Consider the following 24,432-nt stretch of genomic DNA (forward strand, 5'->3'; position numbering starts at 1 on the left):
AGCGCAAGACAGAGCACCAGTCTCTTCCTTCTTCCTCCCACTAGCCAACGTCACTTCCTGACGCCAAAGAAAAGACTCCTGGTCTTGCCCTCAAAGACCTTCACTTCATGGGCGGAACTCTTCTACAGTAAGTCTCCAGCAGGTGGCGTTATTCCAATCATTACAATGCCATCCTCCTTGTTACTGCTTCCCTTCCATCTGCCCCTGAGCTCCTTCCCTTCATTAGCCCCAGATCTACTATCTTACCTAGTACTCTATGATGAGGAATCCTGTGAACTCTAAAGACCACCAAGGCCTTGCCAGCTGCACTGCAGCTGAACCCTCTCGTGGGTCATCTCCCCAGTTCTAATGGGAGCTCCTTGAGAGCAGGGCTGCCTTGCTTTCCCTCTTGACTCTCCTGTGCTCAACATTGTGCTCGGTACACAGTAAGTGTTTAATAAATGCTTTTCCATTTTATTTTGTAGAATGCTGGTGCTGTTATTTGTGGCTGTTCTCAAGGCTATTAAAGACCTCTTGTGTTTAGGAAGAAGTGAGGTTACAAGAACACACTGGGTACACCTGCTGTGTGAGAGCACACCCACACACTTAAGCACACATGTGAGAGTACACATATGCCTCTCCATACTCACAAACACCATCCCTTTCTGCTAAAGACCCTGGAGTCCAGGAGACATTTCTCACATTCCAGCTGTTGCAAGGCTTGAAGGGAGAGTCATAAGGAGAAATAGTTTGTCTCTTAAAATGGGAGGGAAAGGCAGAACACTGGAAGATGTAGGGCGATATAGAAAGAGCCTCTGGGAAACCGTGGAGACAAGAGCCCCACAAAAGGAGGGAGACACAGTTCATGGCCAAGTGAGGCACATCCAGCCTAGCCCCAACTGCAGAACAACCTGAAGACCTGAGCAACAGAGACTCACTGAGGTGGAGCTGGAACTATTGGTGACATCTCTAGCTAGAGAGGGCACACAGTCTGGGAAAGAGTGAGCCAATCATCACTCATGAGCAGCATACCTGCCATGACCCCAGTCCCAGTGGCCTTTTCTGGGCAGGTGTGTGTGTGTGGGGGGGGGGGACCAGAGATATGGTCTATGTAGTACAGTTCCAGCTTTGTCATCATCCAACCTCTTAGCTTTCTGGGAGGCTCATTCCTCAGCCATTAAGGGCTGTTAAGCTCTTCATATTTGAAGAGAGAATATTAATGTTTGTTTTTGCCATGGATAAAATTACAAGAAAATCACTGAAAAGGACACTGAAATAGGACCCTCCTGGCCTTGGGGAAGAGACAAGGAAGCGCCCCCTCCTTCCCTTGGAGAGATGGGGGCCTCATGGGTGACAAAGGTCACCTTGGCTGCTATACACAATTTCTCTGTTGCTCCCAATAATAGCAAATATTTATGTAACACATTCTTATTTGCCAGGACATTTGTGAAATGCTTTATGGTTATCTGCTCTAATGGTCATGGACACCTTAAGAGGGAGGGACCCTTATCATCCCCATTTTGCACATGAGGATACTAAGGCAGAGAGCAGTGAGATTACTTGCCCAGGGTCGCAAGTGTCTAAGGCCAAATTTGAACTCTGGTCTCCCTGATCCAGGTCCAAGGCTCTCTGCTCTGGGGCTCTCCCAGCCTGCAGGTACCCACTGAAAATAACTGCTAAATGAGGACTTCCAGGGCAGAGCTAAGATGATGGAGGAAAGGCAGTAAGCTCTCGAACTCATGACATGATCGCTCCAAAACACTTCCAAATAATGCCATAGGACAATTCCTGGAGCAATAAAATCCACAGAAGAATGTGCTGAGATAATTTTCCAACCACGGATGGCTTGGAAGGTCGGAAGGAGGGAGCTGCCGTTCTGAGACAGGAGTGGAGCCCAACCCCACAGTCACCCTGACACAGATCCAGTCCCAGAAAGGCCTTGCCAGAGAAAGAGACCCCCAGAGCCTCCGAATTAGTTGCAGTACCAGTGTAGTCTGGAACTAAGCTCACAGTCTGGTGAGATAGCTGAGCCCGTGGCAGGGGGAGAGATTACCGGGGTCTCTGCTGGTGGTGAGGTGAAACTTGGATTTTTCACCCCTGCTGGGAACCAGGAGGTAGGGTTGAGTAGCAGTGGCCCAGGTCGGGGAGGGCCACAGGCTCATCGGAGCTAACAACCACAACACACAAAGCTGGTTGATTAGCAAGTTGGTCTGGGGTCATCTACAGACCAGGGAACAGGCCAGGTGAGTGAAGAACCTGATCCTCCTTAAATCATACCACCTGGGACCTCCTGAAATTTGGGGTAGTGCAGCCTGGAAACAGTGCTCCATTTTAAGGAACTAAAAGTAAAGTAAAAGAAAGGGAAGATGAGCAGACAGAGAAAGATGAGGACCATAGAAAGTTTATTGACAAGATCGAGGTGCACCATCAGAGGAAGATGTCAACATCAGGGCCCCTATATCTAAAGCTTCCAAGAAAAATAGGAATTGGTCTCAGCCCATAGAAGCACTCAAAAAGGACTTTTTTTGGTGAGGCAATTGGGGTTAAGTGACTTTCCCAGGGTCACACAGCTAGTGTCAAGTATCTGAGGTTGGATTTGAACTCAGGTCCTCCTGACTCCAGGGCCAGTGCTCTATCCACTGCACCACCTAGCTGCTCAAAGAGGACTTTGAAGATTAAGTTAGAGAAGTAGAGGAAAAAATGGAAAGAGAAATGAGGGTTATGCAGGAAAGACGAGAAAAAAGTCAACAGCTTGAAAAACCAAATGGAAAAGTTCTCTAGTGAAAACAATTGCTTAAGAATTAGGATTGAAGGGCAGCTAGGTGGCACAGTGGATAGAGCACTGGACCTGGATTCAGGAGGACCTGAGTTCAAATCCGGCCTCAGACACTTGACACTTACTATGTGACCCTGGGCAAATCACTTAACACTCATTGCCACTCAAAAAAAAATGAATTAGGATTGAACAAATGGCAGCTAGCAACTTTATGAAAAACCAAGACACAATAAAGCAAATCCAAGTGAATAAAAAAATAGATGAAAATGTGAAATATCTTCTAGGAAAAACTGCTGACCTGGAAAATAGGTCCAGGAGAGATAATTTGAAAATTATTGATCTACCTGAAAATCAGGATTAAGGAAAAGAGCTTAGACATCATCTTCCAGGAAATTATTGGGGGGAATTTCCCTGATATTCTAGAAGCAGAAGGTAAAATAGAAATTGAAAGAATCCACTGATCACCTCCTGAAAGAGATCTCAAAAGGAAAACTCCCAGGAATATTATAGCCAAATTCCAGAGCTCTCAGGTCAAGGAGAAAATATTGCAAGCTGCCAAAAAGAAAGAATTCAAATACTGTGGAGCCCCAGTCAGGATAGTATAAGATCTGGCAGCTTCTACGTTAAAGGACCAGAGGGCATGGAATATGATATTCCAGAGGGCAAAGGAATTGGGATTACAACCAAGAATCACCTACCCAGCAAAATTGAGTATAATCTTTCAGAGGAAAAAATGGGATGTCAATGAAAAAGAGGACTTTCAGGTATGCATGATGAAAAGACCTGAACTGAATGGCAAATTTGACTTTCAAATACAAGACCCTAGAGAACCATAAAAAATTGGAGTTGGGGGACATACCTGGGGTCGTGCACTGGGTGACTGTCTTGTGTCTGAGGCCAGGTTTTGGCTGGGGTCCCCCTGGATCTGGGGTGGATGGCTTTGTCCACTGTGTCACCTAGCTGCCCCATGATGACATCTTTAGGGTAAAATTGAGGGGTGAGGGGAATGCACTGGGGGAGGGGGAAGGGCAGAGGTAGCATGGGGTGAAATCCCACATGAAAGAAACAGGAGAGAGTTTATGGAGTGGGGGAAGATATGGGGGAAGAGCAGGGCAGCAAATGAACTTGACACTCATCAGAATAGGCTCGAAGACCTTAATCTCATCAGAGTTGGCTCAAAGAGGGATTAACACAGGCAACCAATTGGGTGGAGTAATCTGTTTAATCTGGGCAGTAAATGAGGCTAATACATCAGAATTGGCTCAAAGACCTCAATCTCATCAGAATTGGCTCAAGGAAGGAATAACACACACACTGATTGGGTGGAGTAATCTCTCTAACCCTGCAGAAAAATAGGAGGGGAAGGGCATAAAGAAAGAGGGGCAAAAGAAGGGAGAGCAGTTTGGGGGAGGAGACAGAAGCAAATCCCTTTTGAAGAGGGCTAGGGTGAAAGAAGATAGATAATAGAGTAAATATCATGGGGAAGGGAATAGGATTGAGGGAAACAGTTAACAATAGTAATTGTGAAAAAGAGAAAAGGGGGGAAATCGTACAAAAAATATTTATAGCAACTCTTTGTGGTGGCTCAGAATTGGGAATCAAGGGAATGTCCATCAATTGAGCAATGATGGAAGAAGCTGTGGTATATGATTGTAGTGGAATGGTCTTGTGCTATAGGAAATGACAAACAAGATGATCCCAGAAAAACCTGGAAAGACTCATATGAACTGATGTATAGTGAAGTGAGCAGAACAGGGAGGACATTGTGCATAGTAACAGCAGTATTTTTCGATGAGCAATTGTGAATGACTTAACTACTTTCAGCAGTACAATGATCCAAGACAATCCCAAGGGACTAATGATGAAGCTTACTATCCACTCCCAGAGAAAGAACTGATAAGAGCACTTGTGGATTGTACGAATATAACCTGGTTGATGTCTTGTGGAGGGGGGAGGAAAGGGAGAGAGGGAGGGAGGGAGAAAAATGTGGAACTCTAAATCTTCTGAAAATGATTATTGAAAACTGCCCTTACATGGAACTGGAAAAAATCAAATAAATGTTTGCTGCAAAAAAAGAAGAAAAAAAGGAAATAACTGCTAAATACACAAAAGGCATCAAGAAAAGGAAATTTCTTCTTAAAGCCTTTAGAAGGCTGACCAAGAAGTTCTCCATCACTACCCCTTAATCTCAGTGAAAGCACAAGAGAGAAGCTCTGTGGGATCTGGGCCCCGACGCACGGCTCCCCTCTATGGAAGACAGAGCTGCTGCTTCAAGTCCAGGAGCCTCCCACCTGCAGCCCAGGCACCTGCTCAGGGGAACGTGCCAGCTGGGCAGCCTCATCTGCCAACCTCCCAGCACAATGAAGTCCTCTTTATGAAGCTATCCACTGTGGGACCCCAGTGGGGGCCTCTCATCCAAACCCATCCTCTTGCCTTCATATTGTGCTGAAAGGTACTTCTGAAGTCTAGTGCCATCCCCTGACTTTACAAGGCAGGAAATGGAAGCCCAGCTAAGAAAAGGGACTTTGCCAGGGTCACACAGTGACTATCTTTGAGGTCTTCCTGATTCCAAGGTCAGGGTTCTATCTACTGTTCTAGCTAAGAGCTTCTGTCTCTGCCTGCCAGGCCTGCCCCTTTCCTCTGAGTTGGCCTTCACGGTGCTGCCTGTTACAGGCCCACCTGCTCTGGGAGATAGCTGATCACAGCAGGTCTCTTCACCTCATGACACAACCTGCCTAGACCAGCTTGGGGGAGACTGGCAGTGCTTTGTTTCTGAATGAAGTCTCTTACTGGTTATCTCCCTGGCCCCACACCCTATATCCCCAAGCTCTTTCGGTGTCACCTGAACCATGGTCCCCAGCTCTGGGCCCACATAGGATTCAGGCCCTTTGTAGGGTCAAGGGCTGATTAGCCTGGAGTAGAGTGGGAGCCTGGCGGGAGATCTGGACAGAGGTAAGGGTGTATGGTAGGACCAGATGTTCCTGCCCTCTCTTCCCAGCTCAGCCACATACAAATCCAGGGCTGATGATTTGTCATACCCCTGCCCCAGCGGACAAGCCTGGCTGGGCCTCAAGCTCCCCAGAGGGAGCGACCAAGAGCTCTTACCCTGTTTCTTGCTTTGATCCTTTTATAGACAAAGTCAGGGAAGGTTTTCCGAGGGACAAAGCGGCCTGATCCTGGAGTGACAAACACATTTCCATCTTCCAACACGATTCTTCCTTGGCTGATGACCACCATGGGGGCCCCTCGGCACTCGGTCCCTTCAAAGATGTTGTACTCCACGTTCTGGGGAGAAAAGCGGGCAGGGATAGTGAGTCTGAAGCCGGCTCATTCTCATCGCCCTCAGCTTTCTTTTTAAAAAGTAAACTCAACAACAATGATGATCATCGTGATTTTGTTGTTGTTCAGTCGTGTCCCTGTTGGGGTTTTCCAGGCAGGGATACTGAGGGGTTTTACCATTTCCTGCTTCAGATGCTCATTTGAGAGATGGGGAGACCAAGGCAGACAGCCAGGACATGTCTGAGGCCAGATTTCACCTCAGGAAGAGAAGTCTTCCTGACTCCAGGTCCAGAGTTCTACCCACTGTGCCACCCTTACTTCCCTGCTTGTCTTCCTCCCTCTGAGCCTTCTGCTCTCTGTGGGGCATTTTTCAAATGCTTCATTGACACCAGCTAAGTTCATTTGGCAAGCCAAACCAGTGGAGAGGGTCGCTTCTCTTACTGCTGGGGCCTGGGCTGCCTTGAGAGCAAGGGACAGTGCATCCCTCCCTGCTCCCTGAGGGTCTCTTCTAGAGTCAGATGACTGACTGCTTGCTGGGGACCAGAGCATGGCCTTGGCCAGGTATGGCTGAGGCTCATTAGCTGTTGGGCTTCCTACCAATCTCTCTGAATGCCAGCTGCTCCCTCCAAGGATGAGCCAGGGGCCTGTGCTGGAGTCTTTGTCTTGGGTAAGTGGTGTGTACTGACTCTCTGGAGACATCCAGCAGCATTGGTGTGGGCAGCTGTGCTTATCCAGTAGGCAGCATGGCCTAGGGAGCAGTGCACCAGAACCCAAGTTCAAATTCAGCCTCAGACAGTTATGAATGAGGTCACCTTGGGCAAGATCATTTCACTGCTCCCTGACCCCATTTCTTCATCTGCAAAAAGTGGTTGGAGCAGATTGGGAGGTCTTGAAGGGACCCCTCTCCATCTGTGCCCCCAGCTCCTCCTAAAGTGGGACTTCCAGGTTCATGATAATGGGTAAGTATTGAGATAGAGAGGAGGCAATGCTCTCTGACCATAGGAGGTGAGCCATGAGCCAAAGAAGGTAGGTGTGTGTGTGTGTGTGTGATAGAGAGACATAGGCAGAGACAGAGAGACAGAGACAGAGAGAGACACACAGAGATAGACATAGGAAGACAGAGACAGTGTGCAAAACAGGAGCTGAGGTCACTTTGCATGTTGGGCGTAGGGGGAAAGAAAGAGAGCTGGAGGAGCCAGGGGCTGGGGGCTGGGTTCCCCAGAGACCCACTGTGGAAGCCAAGGTAGTTCATCATCCTGGCTCTACGCAGTGAAGGTACCTGCCCAGTGACTTGACCCTACCTCAAATTGAGGTTCTTTAGACAGATAGGGAATGCCACAGTGCCCAGAGCACTGGACTTAGAGTCAGGAAAACCTGAGTTCAAATTCAGCCTCAGATACTTACTAATTGGGTGGCTATGGGTTAGTCACTTCACCTATATTGCCTCAATTTCTTCATTTGTATAATGGGGATAATAATGGATTCTATCTTGAAGGTTTGTGAGTATCAAGTGAGATCATTGTAAATTGCTTAGTTTAGTGCCTGGCACCACCACCAATACTATTACTAGAACTACAATTCTTTCTGCAGTCTTAGGGCCAACTGGTGACCAGCACAGGCAGCTAGTCATTGCCTACAGGTATCAGAGGCATTGGGAACAAGTGGTTTTGTTTCTGCTTTGTTTCACAGAGCAGGGGTCAAGCCCAGGATGGCATTGCCCATCCCCTGCCAGGCTGAGCAGTGTGGGCTCCTCAGCCACTCCTGCCAGTGCAGTTGGAAGGGGCAGGGGGGCAGGGGCAGGGTAAAGGGGAGGGGCAGGGCTGAGGGGCCCTTACCACATGGTGGCTCTTAGCCGAGATGACATTGGTAGCCTTTGGGTTCCAGATGACAAGGTCTGCATCAGACCCCACAGCCACCCGTCCCTTACGAGGGTATAGATTGAAAATTTTGGCTGCATTTGTACTGGTCACAGCAACAAAATCATTCTCGTCCATCTTCCCAGAGGCCTGAAAACCAAGAAGAGAATTTCTAAGGGCAAGAAGCAGCCCAATGAGTCTGGGTAGGCTGACAACAAGGTGGCAACATCCACAACTCACATTTCAATAGGACCATTTCCCAAGATGCCAAAGACAGGCACCTCTGCCATAGATTGGTTGTGGGACCCTGCCTGTGTTGACCTTAGTTTTGACTGACTGACATCTTTAAAGGCATTATTGACCAGCCTTCCTGCCCTCCCCACACCATGCCTCATCCCTAGAAATGTCGGCCAGGGGAGAAGCTGTGGGAAGGCAGTCATCTCTGGCAACGACTTCTGTTTTTCTAGGAGTGTTCTAACTAAAAGGGTGCACACGTGGCCATCATGTAAGGTTTGAGATGCCACCCAACAGCTGGTTTTCAAGCATCGGGCTTCAGTGAGTCAGTAATCCATTCTGTTAAGCAAATGACTAATTCAAAATTGTTCATCCAATACATTGCTTGGCTGAGGTTGATTTCAACCAAACTTGTTTTTGTTCCCTTTCTCACTCCTGTGGGTAATTTTTATCTGATCTGATTTTGTTCACACATATAAGTCCGTTTGTGTGGATAATCTCCCTGTGTGAACACTCTCTCTACCAATTTGCTAATAACTTCTAACTTATCCCATCATTGGGCAGCCTGGGGGCACTGAGAGGTATAGAAATTTGTCCTTGGTCATATAGCTGGTATGTATCAGAGTCAGGACCTGAACCCAGGGCTTCCCACTGCACAAGGTACCAATCTGGTTAGATTGTCCTGTCTGCTGTGAGATCACATGCAGGACCAATGAGTCAATCAAGGCAAGTCTATGATGTGTGGCACCCCTCCCACAGGCTTCCAGCGGCAGATGTCCAACTGGATCAGAACCATCTTGATGGCCTTGTTGGGCACAGGTCCTGGGGACCCTCCAGTCCCCCTCAGTGGCTCATCAGAAACAGGCATGCCAGGCATCAGCTGGGCTGTTCAGTCATGACTTAGGAGGACTGGCAGAGTCTTTGCCTACCACACATCTTTCCCAAATGATTGCCATCCTCTCTTCAATCCCATTAGTGCCTTCTGGAATCATTGTAAAGTTGTCTTTGCCGACGGCTTTCTGGGCTGTGGTAAAGGTGCAGTGGGCACTACCAGCAGCCTGCAGATCCCCACTAGAAGACAAGGAATGAGAAACATTCAGGATTCCTTCCCAAGGCTTGGCTTTTCTGAGTGACGCTTTGGACTTGGACTGTGCCCCATCCCTTGATTAGAAACAAGGCTTCTAAGTTCACCTCTTGGCTCTGCTAGGATTCTTTGTGTAAAGGACCTTACAAAAGTCCTTCCCAAACTCCATGCTTTGGGTCCCTCATTTGTAAGATGAGGAGTTAATGTCCCAAACAGCACTGACAGCCTGGAGAGTCTGTCACTGGGGATGCTGCTTATGAGGCTAAGCTCCTTTCTGGAGTTTTAGAGCCAAGGACTTATTCAGGCCTAGATGCAGTCCATGTCCACCCTAAAGAAAGCGGGGTGGCTATTCAATTTCCCCCATGGCCTAGGCACTGGCATGTGCTGAGTGAATAGGCGTAGTGTCCAGCACCTGAGGCGAGGACAATGCTCATCTCTACAGTTCCCGCCATTGTGTCTGGAGTGTCCCCAGCTCACAAGTATGCATACAGAAGTACTTCTAAATCTCATAGGAGGCAATGAAGGGGTCATGGGGGAAGGCATGCATAGATGTGTGGTGAACATGGAAAGTACAGGGAAAGTCACTGCAAGACACTAGGACCTAGCCCCTTACCTCGCAAGCAGAGATGAGAGATGGTCAGGAGTCATTGGGTCTGGACTTATTGGGGGGGAGGTGACAAAGGCTGCAGCTTTTGCCCAGTTCTTACTCCAGTAGTGTGAGCCATCAGTGCCCAGGCCAGCAGCGATGGGCTCCCCATACACAACAGTCCCTAAAAGGAAGCAGGAGTTTCCCTTTGGATCGGTTGCAAAGTTTTCAAAGGGAGTTGCACCCTGAGGAAGGTGGGAGTGGAGGTGGGGAATGGATTTTTCATTTTCTGAGCTTCCAAGCACAACCAGAGTTATCTAAAACAGCTGAGATAGGAGTTCCAAAGAACACAGGAACAGGTGTTAGGTAGACCCATCCTAGCACGGAGGGAGGGAGAGTACCCCCACCTGGTTATCCTCAACCAATATCATTTCTAGGGAACCATGATGAAAGCATCACAAACCCAGAGCTTCAGATGTCTATGAACAGACACACCAAATATGACCAACACACTAGATGACCCACAGAGCCTAAGGCAAGGCATTAAATAGGACATCAGAGGAATCACAGAACCTTGTTGTAATGAGATCTGGGACTATAATATTGAAAAGAGAAGAAATGGGCTAGATAAAAAAGCAGAAGAGGGTAATGAGCACTGGATAGGAAGGACATATACTCTTATGACCAAATTCAGGAGCTAGAAGGGGAAGTATTTGGGTGACATTTACAAAAGACCAAAACCACCTGAGCAGAAAGAAGAAATGGATGAGTTGGGAAAACATTACAAGCTTGATCCAGAGACATGATGAGTGATTCCAGTCAACTAGTAGACATCTGCTAAAGCTCATCCTTTGATAAAGGCAGAGAAGCTAATCATTCATTTATTTACTTATAACTTTTCCTTCCAATGATGAGAAATTCAAACCTGCAGGAGGCCATCACTAATGGCAACTGGTTACAGGAAGTACAAGATCCACTCTGCATTTTCTGCCTGCCTGGTTTCACCTCTAGGGATAAGATATCCCACCCAGGTTAAGCTCATTACCCTCATCTCACCATTACGCCGCTAAATCAAGCCTCAATTGACACCACCTGCTACCTGCCTCAGCCTCTTACCCTGCCTCCTCAATTTGAAGGGCTGGAGAGTGGAATACTAAACTCTTCCCAGTGCCCTCTTTTACAGAGGGCAGAGACTGGAACCTCAGCTTGCTCCACTCTGCATCTGGTGCCCTGCCTGGGCACAAGATATCCCCATGTTGGGTCCCCAACCCCTCTTAATCACAGCACCTTCTCTGTTAATTATTTCTTCTTTACCCTGTAAATAGCTTGATTTGTATATATGTGTTTGCACATTGTCTTCTCTGTTAGATTGTAAGTACATTCGGAGCAAGGATTGTCTTTTGCCTCTTTTTGTATCCCCATCACTTAGCATAGTGTTGGGCACATAGTAGGTGCTTAATGTTTATTAATTGATTGATTGCTTTGAGTTCCTTTTGATATAATATAATATGGTTGGAGAAGAGATCTGTCTGTAGTATCCTTTGGGGCATGGAGCTGCTAATGGGCAGAAAGCCTAGGATTACTTGGTCTATGGTCCTTGTGGAGACAGGGCTTCAAGCAATGGCCTAGGCAGTAGGAAGAGAGACCATAGAGACATTAGTCCTTACCTTTGCGCCTAGCATGAGCGATTGTATCTGCTGCTCCTTTGCTCATCACTTTGGTGACATAGAGGGGGCAATTGGCCTGTTTGGCAATGGTGATTGCCCGGTACACAGCTTCTGCCTCCACCTGGCCAAAGGAGGGAGGAGAGAGAGAGAGAGAGAGAGAGAGAGAGAGAGAGTGAGAGACAGACAGAGAGACAGTGAGAGACAGACAGAGAGACAGACAGACAGACAAACAGAGATAGAGACAGAGAGACAGAGATATAGACAAAGAGAAGTAGAGAGAGAGACAGAGAGATGGACAGAGAGAGAGACAGAGACATAGACAAAGAGAGACAGATAGAGATAGAGATACAGAGACAGAGAGAGAAAGAGAGACAGAGAGAGGGGGAGGGAGGGAGGTGGGGGAAGGAGGGAGAGAGGGGAGCATTTCCAGTACCCTTTTGTTTTGGCTGGGCTGGTTTCTCTGCAAACCAATTCCCCCCCCCCCAGCTCACGGAGATTACCGTGAGAAGGAAATGGGGGATTGCACCGACTAATTGGCTGTCATAAAGAAGGAAAGGAAGAGTTTTATCCATCTCCTGTTTCCCACTTGGCTTCTGGAGCTCTGTAATATGGGGTGGTTGGGACTTCCTGACAAGGGAGCCCTGCTCAGGGTTGCTTTCAGTAGGCTCCACTGGGGCTGGGGGAGGGCAGAAGTGTGGCTCTGACTGGGCCTTAAATCAGTCCAACACAGATAGCCAGGGACTGGTGAAGAAAAAATGTGGAATGCTGGGGTTTGTGGATGGAACTGCTGGGGCTAGCCTACTGATGTTGCAGGGAGAAAAGCATCCCAAGGTATACTCTTTGATGTCTTAGGCTACAGGGATATGACCAGTGCCAGTTCCACATCAGATTAAAGAAAGGAGGTGAGTATCAGACTCCTGAGGGTAGGCACCCCTGCAGAGGGCTGGGCATTGGTATTGGCATCTATCCTGGTGGACACAGGAAGGCATCACTTACCTCCTCAGGGTGGCTAAGAACATGGCCTTCTGGTCCAGTGATCCCAAGTTCCAACAATCTTTTCTGTTCCTAAATCAGCCAGAAAGAACATACCGAGCTCTGTTTCTTCACTGTTAGATTGTCAGAAATCTACATACAGTGTCTAAGTGCTGAAGAGGTGCCTGCACCAAGGGAAGCAGTCTATGCTATGCCAAGAAATGGTTCTCATAGAGTTTCTGTCTTTAGTAAGTGGATTTGGAAACATTTCATCATGGCCACTGGGTGACCCAGATGACAAAGAACCATATAATAAACAGAGTCCTCATTGACTATTGATAATTTTCTTTCTAATCAGTGAAAACTACAGAAGCCTACTTTTTGCCTTTCCAGCAAGGAAACTCAGAAGCAAATTCAGCACTCACAGACTCACTGACACCCCAGATTCCCAGTACTAGCTCTTCCTCTTCTCCTTTTAATAGGCTTTTCTTCTGTATTAATTGTAATTATCTTGTTTAACCCTGTGTTTCGTTTTCTAAGTCATTTAAAATTCATTCTGGACCTAGACAGGAATCTGGAGCAGGCAAAAGAATAAATGGGAATTAAAAGGAGTAGTTGAGAAAATACTGAATCTGGAGGAAGAAGGAGGCCTGGGCTTAAGTCCTGAGTCCGCTTTTTGTGAGCTGAGTGACTGTGCAATCACTTCACTGCTCTGAGAATCAGTTTCTTCATCTGACAAATGGAAGAGGAGTTAGAATCAGTGATCTTTGGGGCAGCTAGATGGCGCAGTGGATAAAGCACCAGCCCTGGAGTCAGGAGTACCTGAGTTCAAATCCGACCTCAGACACTTAACACTTACTAGCAGTGTGACCCTGGGCAAGTCACTTAACCCTAATTGCCTCACTAAAAAAAAAAAAAAAAAAGAATCAGTGATCTTTAAAATCCCTCCCAGACCTAAATTCTATGATACCAAGGAGTGTGCAATCCCATAATATGCATCTGCAAAAATGGCCTTTGGTAATATTTGAGGGTATGAAGACGTTGGTGTCTTATTATACTGGTAAATGGATAGGATACTGTCACCAAAGTAGGTGAAAAAGGGGAAGTATATTCTCCCAGTGAAGTCACTGAGGCACAGAAAGGTGATGCAGTCACTCCAAGGTCACACAGCTGAGTGACAGAAGATCCAGAAGGAGAATTCAGTTTTCCAAAATATCGACCCTGTGTGCGCATTCCTAGTGCACGCAGGCAAATATTATAACAACTCTCTTTTATAAAGTGTTTTAAGGGTTACAAAGTAGGGTGGTTTTTTTTGCAACAACCCTATGAAGAAAGCAGTACAAGAACTGTTATCTTTCTCTTACAAATGAGAAAACCTGCTCAGAGACACAAAGTGATTTCCTAAGGTTACACAACAAATATGCATCACAGAGAAGACTGGAACCCAGGTGTTTGGCTTCTAAGTCCAGTGTTTTTTACTATACTCAAGCATCAGGACCCACATATTAACAAAGTTTTAATAATCAGATCATTTCTCTAGGGTCTGGCATAGAACAGATCCCATCAACTCATATAGTACATATGCCTCATACAAAGTTCCAGTGGCCAAAAGGAGAGGTTCATTGGAGTATAAGCAGTTAAAAAAAAATGTAATGTTGGTCCCCAGCTACCTTTCTTAGAAGGTTCATGTATATTGGGAAGGGCAGACTTTGTTCCCAGTATGGGGACAATGCTCTATGCACTAGCATCTTAGTCACCATGATTCAAAACTCCCTTGGGGGGGGGGCATCTGAGCCAAAAAACAGGTTCTCCTTTACATTGAATAATTGTGTAGATCCATATTGTCTGTTCCACTGGGTGGCCTGAACCCAGGAGATGTTCTAACCCTTATTGGGACTGCTCTAAAAGCCAGGAAGCTAGGGAGTTCAATGCCATCATTTTACAACTAGGGAAACTGAGGCAGGAAGAAGTTCAATAACTTGTCAGCATCACACAACTAGCAAGTGTCCAAGGACAAATTTGAACTCAGGCCTTCCTGCCTCCAAAACCACCCCTCTAATGCCAGGCTTCAGGGAGTGAAATGCTTATTGTTCCCTATTCTAAACTGGGAATATTTTGCATACATTGGAGATTAATTTTATAAATACCAGGTTTCACCCTTGCTAATGTTTTCTAAGATTTAAATTCCCTCTTGAGATACATTTCAGCCTGGGTTTCAGTGATCCTAGCAGTTTTCCTATTTCTATTCCTTTGCCCTCTTCTCTGAGTGCATAGTCCTGGTACAGCCCCAGTGAAAAGTAGAACACTTAGTTTATGCCTCAACTGGGGCAGACAATGCTGGGAGATGTCCCTGTCCTGGGCATTTAGTGTCTTGCAAGGGCTTGGTGCTGTCCATGGTCCTAGAGCAGTCAGGAGGTTTAGAATATCTCCTGGGTTTTATTGTTGTTCAGTTGTTTCAGTTGTTTTAGTCATGTCTGACTTTTTGTGACCTCATTTGGGGTTTTCTTGGCAAAAGACTGGAGTGGTTTGCCATTTTTTTCTCTGGCTCATTTTACAGATGAGGAAACTGAGGCAGACAGCAGTTAAGTCACTGCTCAGGGTTACACAGCGAATGTCTGAGGGTGGATTTGAATTCAGGTCTTCCTGACTCCAGGTCCAGTGTTCTATCCACCTTGCCTCCTTGCTGTCCCCATTCTAATTAGGTGAGACAATAAAAGAGGACAGAAATCAGAGAAGATTCACCAGATAGCTAAGAGGAGTTGGGAGAAGCAGTAGAATCAAGCATGCCCCTGGAGGAGAAAATATAAAGAGGGAGGAAGTGGTCAAGTGTCAGATACTGCAGAGCCATCCAATGGGATGAGAACTGAGCAAAGGGCATTAGATTTGGCCAACAGGAAATTATGAGTAACTTTGAAGAGAGCCCTTTATTTGGAGGGTGGGCACAGAAGCCAACCTACAAAGGTTAAGTAATGGTTTGGCTACCAAGTGGAGGAAGGCAGTATTCATGAATAAAGAAGCATGGAAGAGGAGAGGAGGAAGGAAAGGGGAAGTTTGAGTGAGTGGATTGCACAGCAAAGGAAGAGCTTACAGAGCAGACTCCTGTATACCAACAGAAGGAGGGATGAACAAAAGAGATAATAGGTGTAGGAAGTCTTGTGGGGAGGTGAAAGTGGTTGGGAGGGCACAAATGTAGAGGTTTACTTTACTAAAAGGAAGTCAGGCTTGGGAGTATAAACTCTGAAGTGGGGAGAAGGGTAGTGAAGGGCGATCAAGTCAGATGGCTTCAACCTTCAGTCAAGTAGCAGGTATGGCTCTCAGCTTGGAGAATGAGGAGACAGGAAGTAGACTTCTGATTTTGAGGCTAATAGAAAAGGCTGGCATAGCCACCATGAGGAAAGAGATTAGGAGTCAGAGTTGTGTGTAGTCAACATAAATTTAGAAATAGAGAATATTTTGTATTTTGTTCACACACACACACACACACACACACACACACAGAGTGGAAACTGTCAGTGCCCTGGCAAAGTCTCAGAAAAACACAAAGCCCTTGTATTTTGGTCCTTCATCAGTCAGGTCAATCCATCATGTATCACATAACTTATTTGATAAAGTATTCCTCTAAATGAAATAAATACCTCATCAATAATATCCCCATTTTCAGCATGTACTTGTGCGATGGCTCCCAGTTCTCGGATGATGCAGAAAATTTCATACATCTGGTAAGAGAAAAAGAATACAGCACGTTATTACACATAGGGACCTCTCCCATAAATATCTTGCTAACATTTCTTCATTTGCTTAAGTATATTTTGAGTGAAGGTTACCTGGCCGTCAGTACACTGGTATTTGTCTTTATAGGACATGAAAACTTGGAAGGAGTTCACACCTGAAAATGACAAGAAAGAACCAGTAACTCCCATTTGAGTAAGTCAAAGAGGTGCATAATAGGGCCATTTGACTGGCTTTTTGTCCAGCAGAACCTGGGCCAAACAACATTTCATAGTGGAGAGCTCTGAGGGCATCTGCCCAAGCATTAAGTGAACACCTCCTCACCATATCAGTGGCCTGTCATCCAACCTTCACTTGAAAACCCCCCAAGAGGGTTTTGGAGTCATCTCATGCGGACAGCTCAAAACCCTTATGGAATGTTTCCTCCTATCAAACCTAGAGATGCTTCTTCTAACTTGCATGTGTTGCTCCTTGTTCCACCACCTGAGACCAAGCAGAACAAGGTTAATCTCTCTCTCACATGATTGTCCTTCAGTCGCTCAGTTTCTCTGGCAGGGGCTTAGCCCACACCCACCCTGAATGGTGAAATGACCATAGCATGGGGCCCTGGGGACAGACATGTTCCCAGTCATGAGCTCTGTGAAGTCTGGGCTGAGATAGAGTCCCATCTCATCAGTATCATTTATCTAAGTCAAATTTGCCTCCTTGAGCCATTGCCCATATCTTTCCCTCCTCTCAGGGACCGCCCACTTCTGGGTCTGCAGCAAGTACACCAGGGGAATTCCTTCTTTGGACACACTCCTCCAAATGACAAGACTGAATACTACCAGAAGGCTAGTCAATGTACTTTCTTTTAGGCTTTTTGCTTGCCTCTAGTTGTCATGCCTAATTTCTCAGGGGCTCAAGCAAGACATGGGAGCCAGTGCTGAATTTTATGCTTGGATTTGGATGGCTCTTTCAGCACCCCACCCCCAACCCCACAAACACCCAGGAGCATGGAAGCAATGATTCTGTTTTGATGAACTGAAGTGGACACTACAGGTTGAAAGCTCCATAGAGCTTTGGGAGGAGACTTCCTGTGACCTCTGATCTAAACTGTTCTCTTTTGCTAGGTAGGAGGGGCCAAGGCAGAGCTGGCAGCTTTGGTAAGCCTTACTCCTTCTGGGAAGAGAAGGAGGAGGGGCTTCCATGGGGATCGGGAATCATTAGGATCTATTTTGTGGATCATGAATTTTCCTCACTTGATATTGGTGTGCAAAGGGTCATAACATTTGGCCTTGAAATTGTGCAGTTCATACATTCATGCCCCTGATCTAAGCAACAGGCAGCATAATAGCATTAAAAAACAAATTCATGCTCAAATGTTAATGAATGATAAAGCTGCCCTCTATCTCCCTTCCAGAGTAACATATCTACATCTCCCCTTAGTACCTGAGCCCAGAGAAGTGGCTGATATGTGCCCCTGAGGCCCTAGGAATGGACAGCAAGGTCTGCAGAATCCCCCCAAAGTATCCCATGGAAGAGATAACCTATTCCTCCCACAGCTAAGGCTTCCTTGCAGGGCCTGCTGCCTGCAGAAAGAGAGCTAAGGACTTCATCTCCATCCACTCAGGTGACAATGAATAAGCCTTCATGGAAATGAGTTTTCACCAACGTGCCTCCTGGGTAAACAGTCCCTGCGCAGGGCACCGATGATATGAAAACAAAAAGAGAATGTCCTTCGTCCTTTCACACAAGCCAGCCTGCAAGGATGCTGCTTGCTTTTCCCCCACAGGGATGCCCACGGGGCTGCAGAATGAGCAGCAGTCACTCCTCCTCAGGTCCCATCAGGCCTGGGAGCCTCTGGGGGACATTCCAGCACTTGCGACCGAAAGTAAAAAAAAGCTCACTAACAACAGACATGGAGGTACAGTCTGCCCAGCTGAGCCTTGTGGTGACCTCACAGGCTCAACCCTCTCTGTTCTGTGAGATATGCAGGGGCCCAAATCCCCAAGACTCAAGGAAGAACACAGGAACTTCACCAAACTTCCTAGTTCTTCACTAGAGAGGAACTGGCCACACGCCTTATCCTAGGTGTGAGAAGGAAACGTTGACCCCCTTCAAAGGCTCCCTTCAGGGATTCAGCTGCCAATGATTGAGCTCCTGTGAGTGGGGGAGGCTGGCTCCTCTGGACAGGGGCATTGACATATGAGTCCTCATCCCTGTCCTGCACCCAGTCATCAGGAAGGATGGAAGTGCAGTCCACTGTTCATTCCCCTCTCACCTGTAAAATGAGGGAAGTCTCAACCTTGGATCTCTATTTCCTGGAGCCTTACAAGCCACCCCTCAGATGTAGCCCTACTCCAATAAGTCTGTGACTCAGAGAAGGTGACAGACCTGTCCCACTATGCCCCTGAAGGCAGCATCCCCAACGGCATTGACCTTGACCCCCTGAGCCTGATGTTCTTACCTTTGTCTTTCACCAAGGCCTCCAGTTCCTCCTTGAGACTCTCATGCCAGCGGGTGATGTCAATGTGTAGGGAGTAATCACAGCATGATTTACTGTCCGCAGATTCTCGCCACTGGTCATAGGCAGTGAGCAGGTTCATACCAGGCTCAGGGAGCACATGGTCCACTGTAGGAGGAAACAACCCAGTGGCTGTCAGGCCAGCACAGCAAGAAGTCCCCAGGGCGTCTGCTGCTGGATCAGCCAGCTTCTGTGTGGTGCTGCCTTTACCTCTGGGATGAGAGTGAAGGTCTGAACACTTACCAGGAAGCTCATGTGGAATGGGGCTCACCAGAGGCAGTGACCTGGGTATGTTACTGAGGGCTCCTGCTCTGCTCTAAGATATGGTCCCCTCGCTTTTCTTTTGTCAAATTTTTGACCCATTGCCTGATTTCCATGGGCCTGCCTGGCACCTTGCAGGCCTGATCCTGGGAGGACTAAGTGTAGAGAGACAGAAGGTCTGCAGATAAATGGAAAGAGTTTGGTCCAGTTCTTTTTTTGTGGAGCAATGAGGGTTAAGTGACTTGCCTAGGGTCACACAGCTAGTAAGTGTCAAGTGTCTGAGGCTGGATTTGAACTCAGGTCCTCCTGAATCCAGGGCTGGTGCTTTATCCACTGCACCATCTAGCTGCTCCAGAGTTTGGTCCAGTTCTGCAGGAAAGAAGCTAAATGCTCCACAGTAGAGCAAGCTTCCCATCAGGGACTCTGCCCCAACAGGCCTTCAGAGAAGATGACAGACATGTTCCCCATCCCCAACCCAAGGTGGATCATGCTTGCTGTCCCTCTCAATGACCCAGCAGCCTTTAGGGTCCTGGGAGTGTAGAATGTGGTCACATATGAAGACAAATTCAAATCTAGCTGCCCATTTTAAAGAGTAATTCACAGATGTACCAGTGAGAGGACCAGATTACCCAAGGGCTCCCATCATTAAAACTATCACACTAACCCTGATGCCCACAAATAATTTTGAAATGTTCAATCCTAGGACAGAGAGAATAATTTTAAAATGTCATTGGGGGCAGTTAGATGGTGCAGTGGATAGAGCACAGGTCCTGGATTCAGGAGTACCTGAGCTCAAATCTGAGCTCAGACACTTAACACTTACTAGCTGTGTGACCCTGGGCAAGTCACTTAACCCCAATTGCCTCACCAAAAAAAAAGAAAAAAAAAGAAAGTTAAAATGTCATTAGTTAAGGCTTTAGTTCTGGAAACACAAACATTTGGGATCCCAATTTTAGGTTCTTAAAAGATGAATTGGAGGGGACACAGTGAGGACAGATCACCACCTATTTCCTGCCTTTCATAAAAACAACAACAAAAAAACCTTTTCAGATCCTCAATCTCTGTGTGGAACAGAATCAGCCTGAACTCATTTTGGTTCATTCTCAGACCTTCATGCATGTACCCAGGGTTTATGAACACATCATTCCCATGACAGTGTATTAAAACACAGTATCTAAAGATTATGAGGTTCAGGCAACCTTGGCAGAGTAAGGGATGGCTACAGACAGAGCCTGGCTCCCTGCCTGCGAGAAGGACCCCTTTCTCTCTTGTAGTCTAAGGAATGTCATGTATATTATTTCTCACACCTGGAGTGACAGAGGGTAACTTAATTATATCAAAACAGAATTGGGATGATGCTGATACAGGCAAGGCTTCATGGGGGCTAATTCTAAAGCTACTAAGAGCCAGGTCAATGAACTAAGCTGGGGAGGAAGCCTTGGGCTTGGCCAAAACATTGGCAAGGCCACCCTAAGTAGCATTAGAGCTGTAGGGATGCTGTCCACCTGAGCCCATTATACTCATGACCCCCCATTACTGAGTCCATTGAAGGCTGGATTTACCTCCTTCCCATAGGCCAAAGTCAACCTTGGCCCAAAGCAGTTCATTACATGGAAGTGGGGGTCACTCTGGAACCTGAATAAGTAATGCCCTAGGATCCTCATCTCCATTTCTGATATTTGAGTATTCAGAACCAAAAGGTGTTTCCTCTCTCTCCCATTCCTTAAGTGGCAACAGTAGTTGAACCAAGAGAAGCCTTGCTTTTAACCATTGATGGAGAACCATGGAGCCAAATGACTCTGTATTTGCGTCTTGTTTATATGTATTTGTTAGCATGTTGCCACTCCCATTAGACTAGGAGCTCCTTGGGGTCATGGTTAAGGCTTTTGGTTTTTGTAAATCCCTAGTGCTTGACACACTGATGTGCACATAGTATAGTCTTAAGTATGAAGAGCAGCGATGTGGCACATTAGATAGAGCACCAGGCCTGGAGACAAGAAGATCCATCTTACTGAGTTAAAATCTGGCCTCAAACACTCACTAGCTGTAAGACCCTGGGTAAGTCATTCAACCCCTGTTTGTCTCATTTTCTTCATCTATGCAATGAGCTAGAGAAGGAAATGGCAAACCACTCATGTATCTCTGCCAAGAAAACCCTAAATGGGTTCATGAAAAGTCAGACACAACTGAACAACAAAGTATGGAAAAGGCCTGTGTCATGATGATGGCTCATACCCCAATGGTGACTTAAGGCTTATGAAACTTTCCCCAGAGAGCAGTCTTATGAGATAAGCAGGGAAAGCATTATTAATCTCTATTTCACAGATGAGGAAATGAAGCTCAGGGGTTTGCTTGAGGTCACACAATCATCAAGTGGCAAAGATGTACAGCTTTTGAACAGGCAGAGGGAAAATGGACTTGAAATGCTTTCTCTCTTGGATTCATTGACTCGAAAAGGGTGAGTCTGGGAGGGGGCATGGGTTTCCTGACTATTCAATTCCCATTTAAGTCATTAAACATTAATTGCCTGTGTTGTCTCAGTCTTGGAGATGCAAAGACACACACAAGCAAAGGACAGCCTTCAAGAAGCTTGGTGGGGGACATACAATACCTAAACAGGTAAATAGCACAGAACACGCCAAGGAAGGAGAAAAAGAGTAATGATGCAGCGATCACAATAGGATTTACAGAGGGATGGCCCCTGCTAGCACCTAGAAGGAGGTCAAAGCCTCTAAGAGGTGCAGAAGAGGCAAGGAGAGGCTATCCAGACGTGGAGACAGCCTAAGCAGTCAGAAGGATGGGAGAGAGAAGCACAGGGGCAGGAGAACAGGTACATGGGGTCAATTTGACTGGAACATAGGTAGAAGAACAAGAAATAAATCTGGAAAAGCTGGGTGCAATCACATTGGGCATAGGTCTGAATGGCAGGCTAAGGATGTCATTTGTAGGCAATAGGGAGCCACTAATGGGTTTTCAACAGGAGAGTGAGGACAAGCAGAGGTCCAACCCCTGGCTTAGGAAGATTGCTTTGGCAATAGTATGATCTATGGATGGGTGAGGGGAGAGTATAGAAGGGAGCCCAGTTAGGTAGCTACTATTATAGTCTAGGTGAGGGGTAATGAGTTTCCAAACAAGGGTAATGGCCATATGAGTAAAGAGATGAGGACAGATATACTTGTTGGGGAGGTCAACTATGCAAGACTTGGGAGGAGATGGAAAAGAGAGAGTTGAGGATGACTCAAAGGCTGAGTAGCTGGGCAACTGTCAAACCTGTGCAGTCCCAGGAGGGGTGAATTTATGAGGAAGACCCAACACACCAGGGCACCAGTGCTTCCCCCACCTCTCTCTCTCTCTCTCTCTCTCTCTCTCTCTCTCTCTCTCTCTCTCTCTCTCTTACACACACACACACACACACACACACACAGACTTACAGATCATTGTGGTTCCTCCTGCTAAGGCAGCCTTAGTGCCTTGATAGAAATCATCGGCAGAATTCATTCCCATGACAGAGACCTGTAGCCGTGTGTGCACATCTATTCCACCTGGCAGGACCAGCAGACCATATGCATCAATAATTTTGATTCCACCAGGAACAATGAGGTTTTCTCCAATTTGTCTGAAAAAAAATTGGAAACCTTTCTAGTTATGAAGGGTCAGCTGCCCAGGGACTCCCAAAGCTACATGTGAAGGAATGGTGGACGTGGTTTGTGTGTGTGTGTATGTGTGTGTGAGTTCCCATGTTATAGGGAAATATCTTATTAAAATCAAGGAGGCTGGCAGTGCTGGCTGGCTCTTCAGTGACTCACAACAGCCAAGAACAATATTCCATATTTTTCTTTCAGCCATTTCAAGAAACCTCCAAACCTTTGACACCTTTTCCAAACTTTCTATGTACTGATCACATGGCCCAGTGGCAAAAGTATGTGGGGAAGAGGAGATGAGAAATTTGCTTACAATTGCCTTGATTGAAAAGCAATCTATGTCTGCCAGTTATGTAGGTATGTTTTTGTAGAAACTTACTTTATCAAACCATCTTCCAAATATATGTCAGCATAGAATGACTGGTCGTCATTGACTATCTTTCCACCTTTGATCAGCAGTCGGTCACTCTGTTGGTGAGGAAGGGGGAGAGAAACACACACACACACACATCAGAATGCTCCTTCTCAATAACTTTGCTCATAAAAACTTTCATGCAAAAAGTCTCTAGAGTGACAGAGAGTGTAGCCAATGGACATTCATCTAGTCAAGATAAAAGGTAAGAGGAATGAATGCCAAGTCCTGACATCACACTTAACATCAGTTTTGTGTGTACAGGAATGGGGGATTAGAAAGCGGCGCATGTGAAGAAGCCTTAGTTTTACTGGACAATCTTCTCTTTGGCATTTCCTCCAATACCTGCACTTCCCAGTTCACCAGCTCTCCAAGCTCTCAGGACATTCACCTTCACCCCACATCAGCCTCCCCCAGGAGTGCTCAGCCATACCTTGCCCTTCACAATCATTCACATTCATCACTACATCCATGATGTTGGTCTTTGAAGTTCTCCTGTCTAATCTTCAGTTCCTCTTCTTCTCTCTTTCTCTCTGCTTTTCTCTCCCAACACCTGTCCTTCATACTCAGTGCAACAGCCAGCCCCTCCCTTCCTCCCTCCTTGCTTAGGCCACCATCCCTGTTCTAGCCTCACCTTCCTCCCTTCACAGTCTTGACTTTTGACTGTTTTAGACAAGTTCAATGAAACACTGTCTTCTGTCCTGTAGTTTCTTGACTGCTTGATTTCAATGACTGTTCATTGACTGCCCTTATAAACCATAAGTTTATGTTATTATTATGTTTCTAAATTTTAGGGCATAGGGAATTTGGGAAAACTATTATTTCAGAAATACTGTTAAGAGTATGATACAATTGTATCATTACAACATAATTTTTATAATCATAGTATACTATGAAATTATGAATTACATTATTAGAGGCTATATCATAATGTTAAAACCTATCAAGTACTTAATTGTTTATATTTTGCTTTAAAAGGAAGAATAATAATTTCTTATTGAGTGGAGGAAGTATATTTTCAAAAAACAACCTTGCAAAATCTCCTTATCTGTAAACTTTCCAGGTCCCTTGGATTCTTCAATTTGGGCAAGGTTATAAAACCTCATCTTCCCTGTGGAAGAACTTGCTAACTGTTATGCACATTCTAAAATATGAATGGTTTGCTGAGAAACTGGGATCCTGTGTTCCATCATAAACAACACTGCCAAAATGTGACGGTGAGGATTTGCAAGTTTGCTTATCGTATAGAAGTGACTTATATGATGATTGGTGATTATGAAACTCATGAAGTTATACTTGGAATAGTAATGTAGAAAATATATCTTGAAGGGCAGCCTAGATGGCGCAGTGGATGGAGCACCAGCCCTGGAGTCAGGAGTACCTGAGTTCAAATCCGGTCTCAGACACTTAACACTTACTAGCTGTGTGACCCTGGGCAAGTCACTTAAAC

General features: G+C 46.2%; 1 protein-coding gene across 3 annotated transcripts in view; it reads right to left on the reverse strand.

Annotated features, from left to right (window-relative positions):
• The window catches only part of DPYSL4 (dihydropyrimidinase like 4), a 64,719-nt gene that overhangs the window by 25,011 nt on the left and 15,276 nt on the right, over positions 1-24,432 (reverse strand). For all 3 annotated transcript variants that reach the window (XM_043988044.1, XM_043988045.1, XM_043988046.1), the window contains exons 2-12: positions 22,950-23,038; positions 22,361-22,545; positions 18,612-18,776; positions 16,258-16,319; positions 16,069-16,149; positions 12,458-12,526; positions 11,462-11,582; positions 9,822-9,978; positions 9,054-9,195; positions 7,870-8,040; positions 5,861-6,040 (exon numbers count right to left, since the gene is read on the reverse strand). In XM_043988044.1, coding sequence (XP_043843979.1) covers positions 5,861-6,040; positions 7,870-8,040; positions 9,054-9,195; positions 9,822-9,978; positions 11,462-11,582; positions 12,458-12,526; positions 16,069-16,149; positions 16,258-16,319; positions 18,612-18,776; positions 22,361-22,545; positions 22,950-23,038 — 1,422 coding nt within the window. The remainder of the gene's footprint in view (positions 1-5,860; positions 6,041-7,869; positions 8,041-9,053; positions 9,196-9,821; positions 9,979-11,461; positions 11,583-12,457; positions 12,527-16,068; positions 16,150-16,257; positions 16,320-18,611; positions 18,777-22,360; positions 22,546-22,949; positions 23,039-24,432) is intronic.

Source organism: Dromiciops gliroides, chromosome 2 (genome assembly GCF_019393635.1).
Source record: "Dromiciops gliroides isolate mDroGli1 chromosome 2, mDroGli1.pri, whole genome shotgun sequence".
Classification (NCBI taxonomy): domain Eukaryota; kingdom Metazoa; phylum Chordata; class Mammalia; order Microbiotheria; family Microbiotheriidae; genus Dromiciops; species Dromiciops gliroides.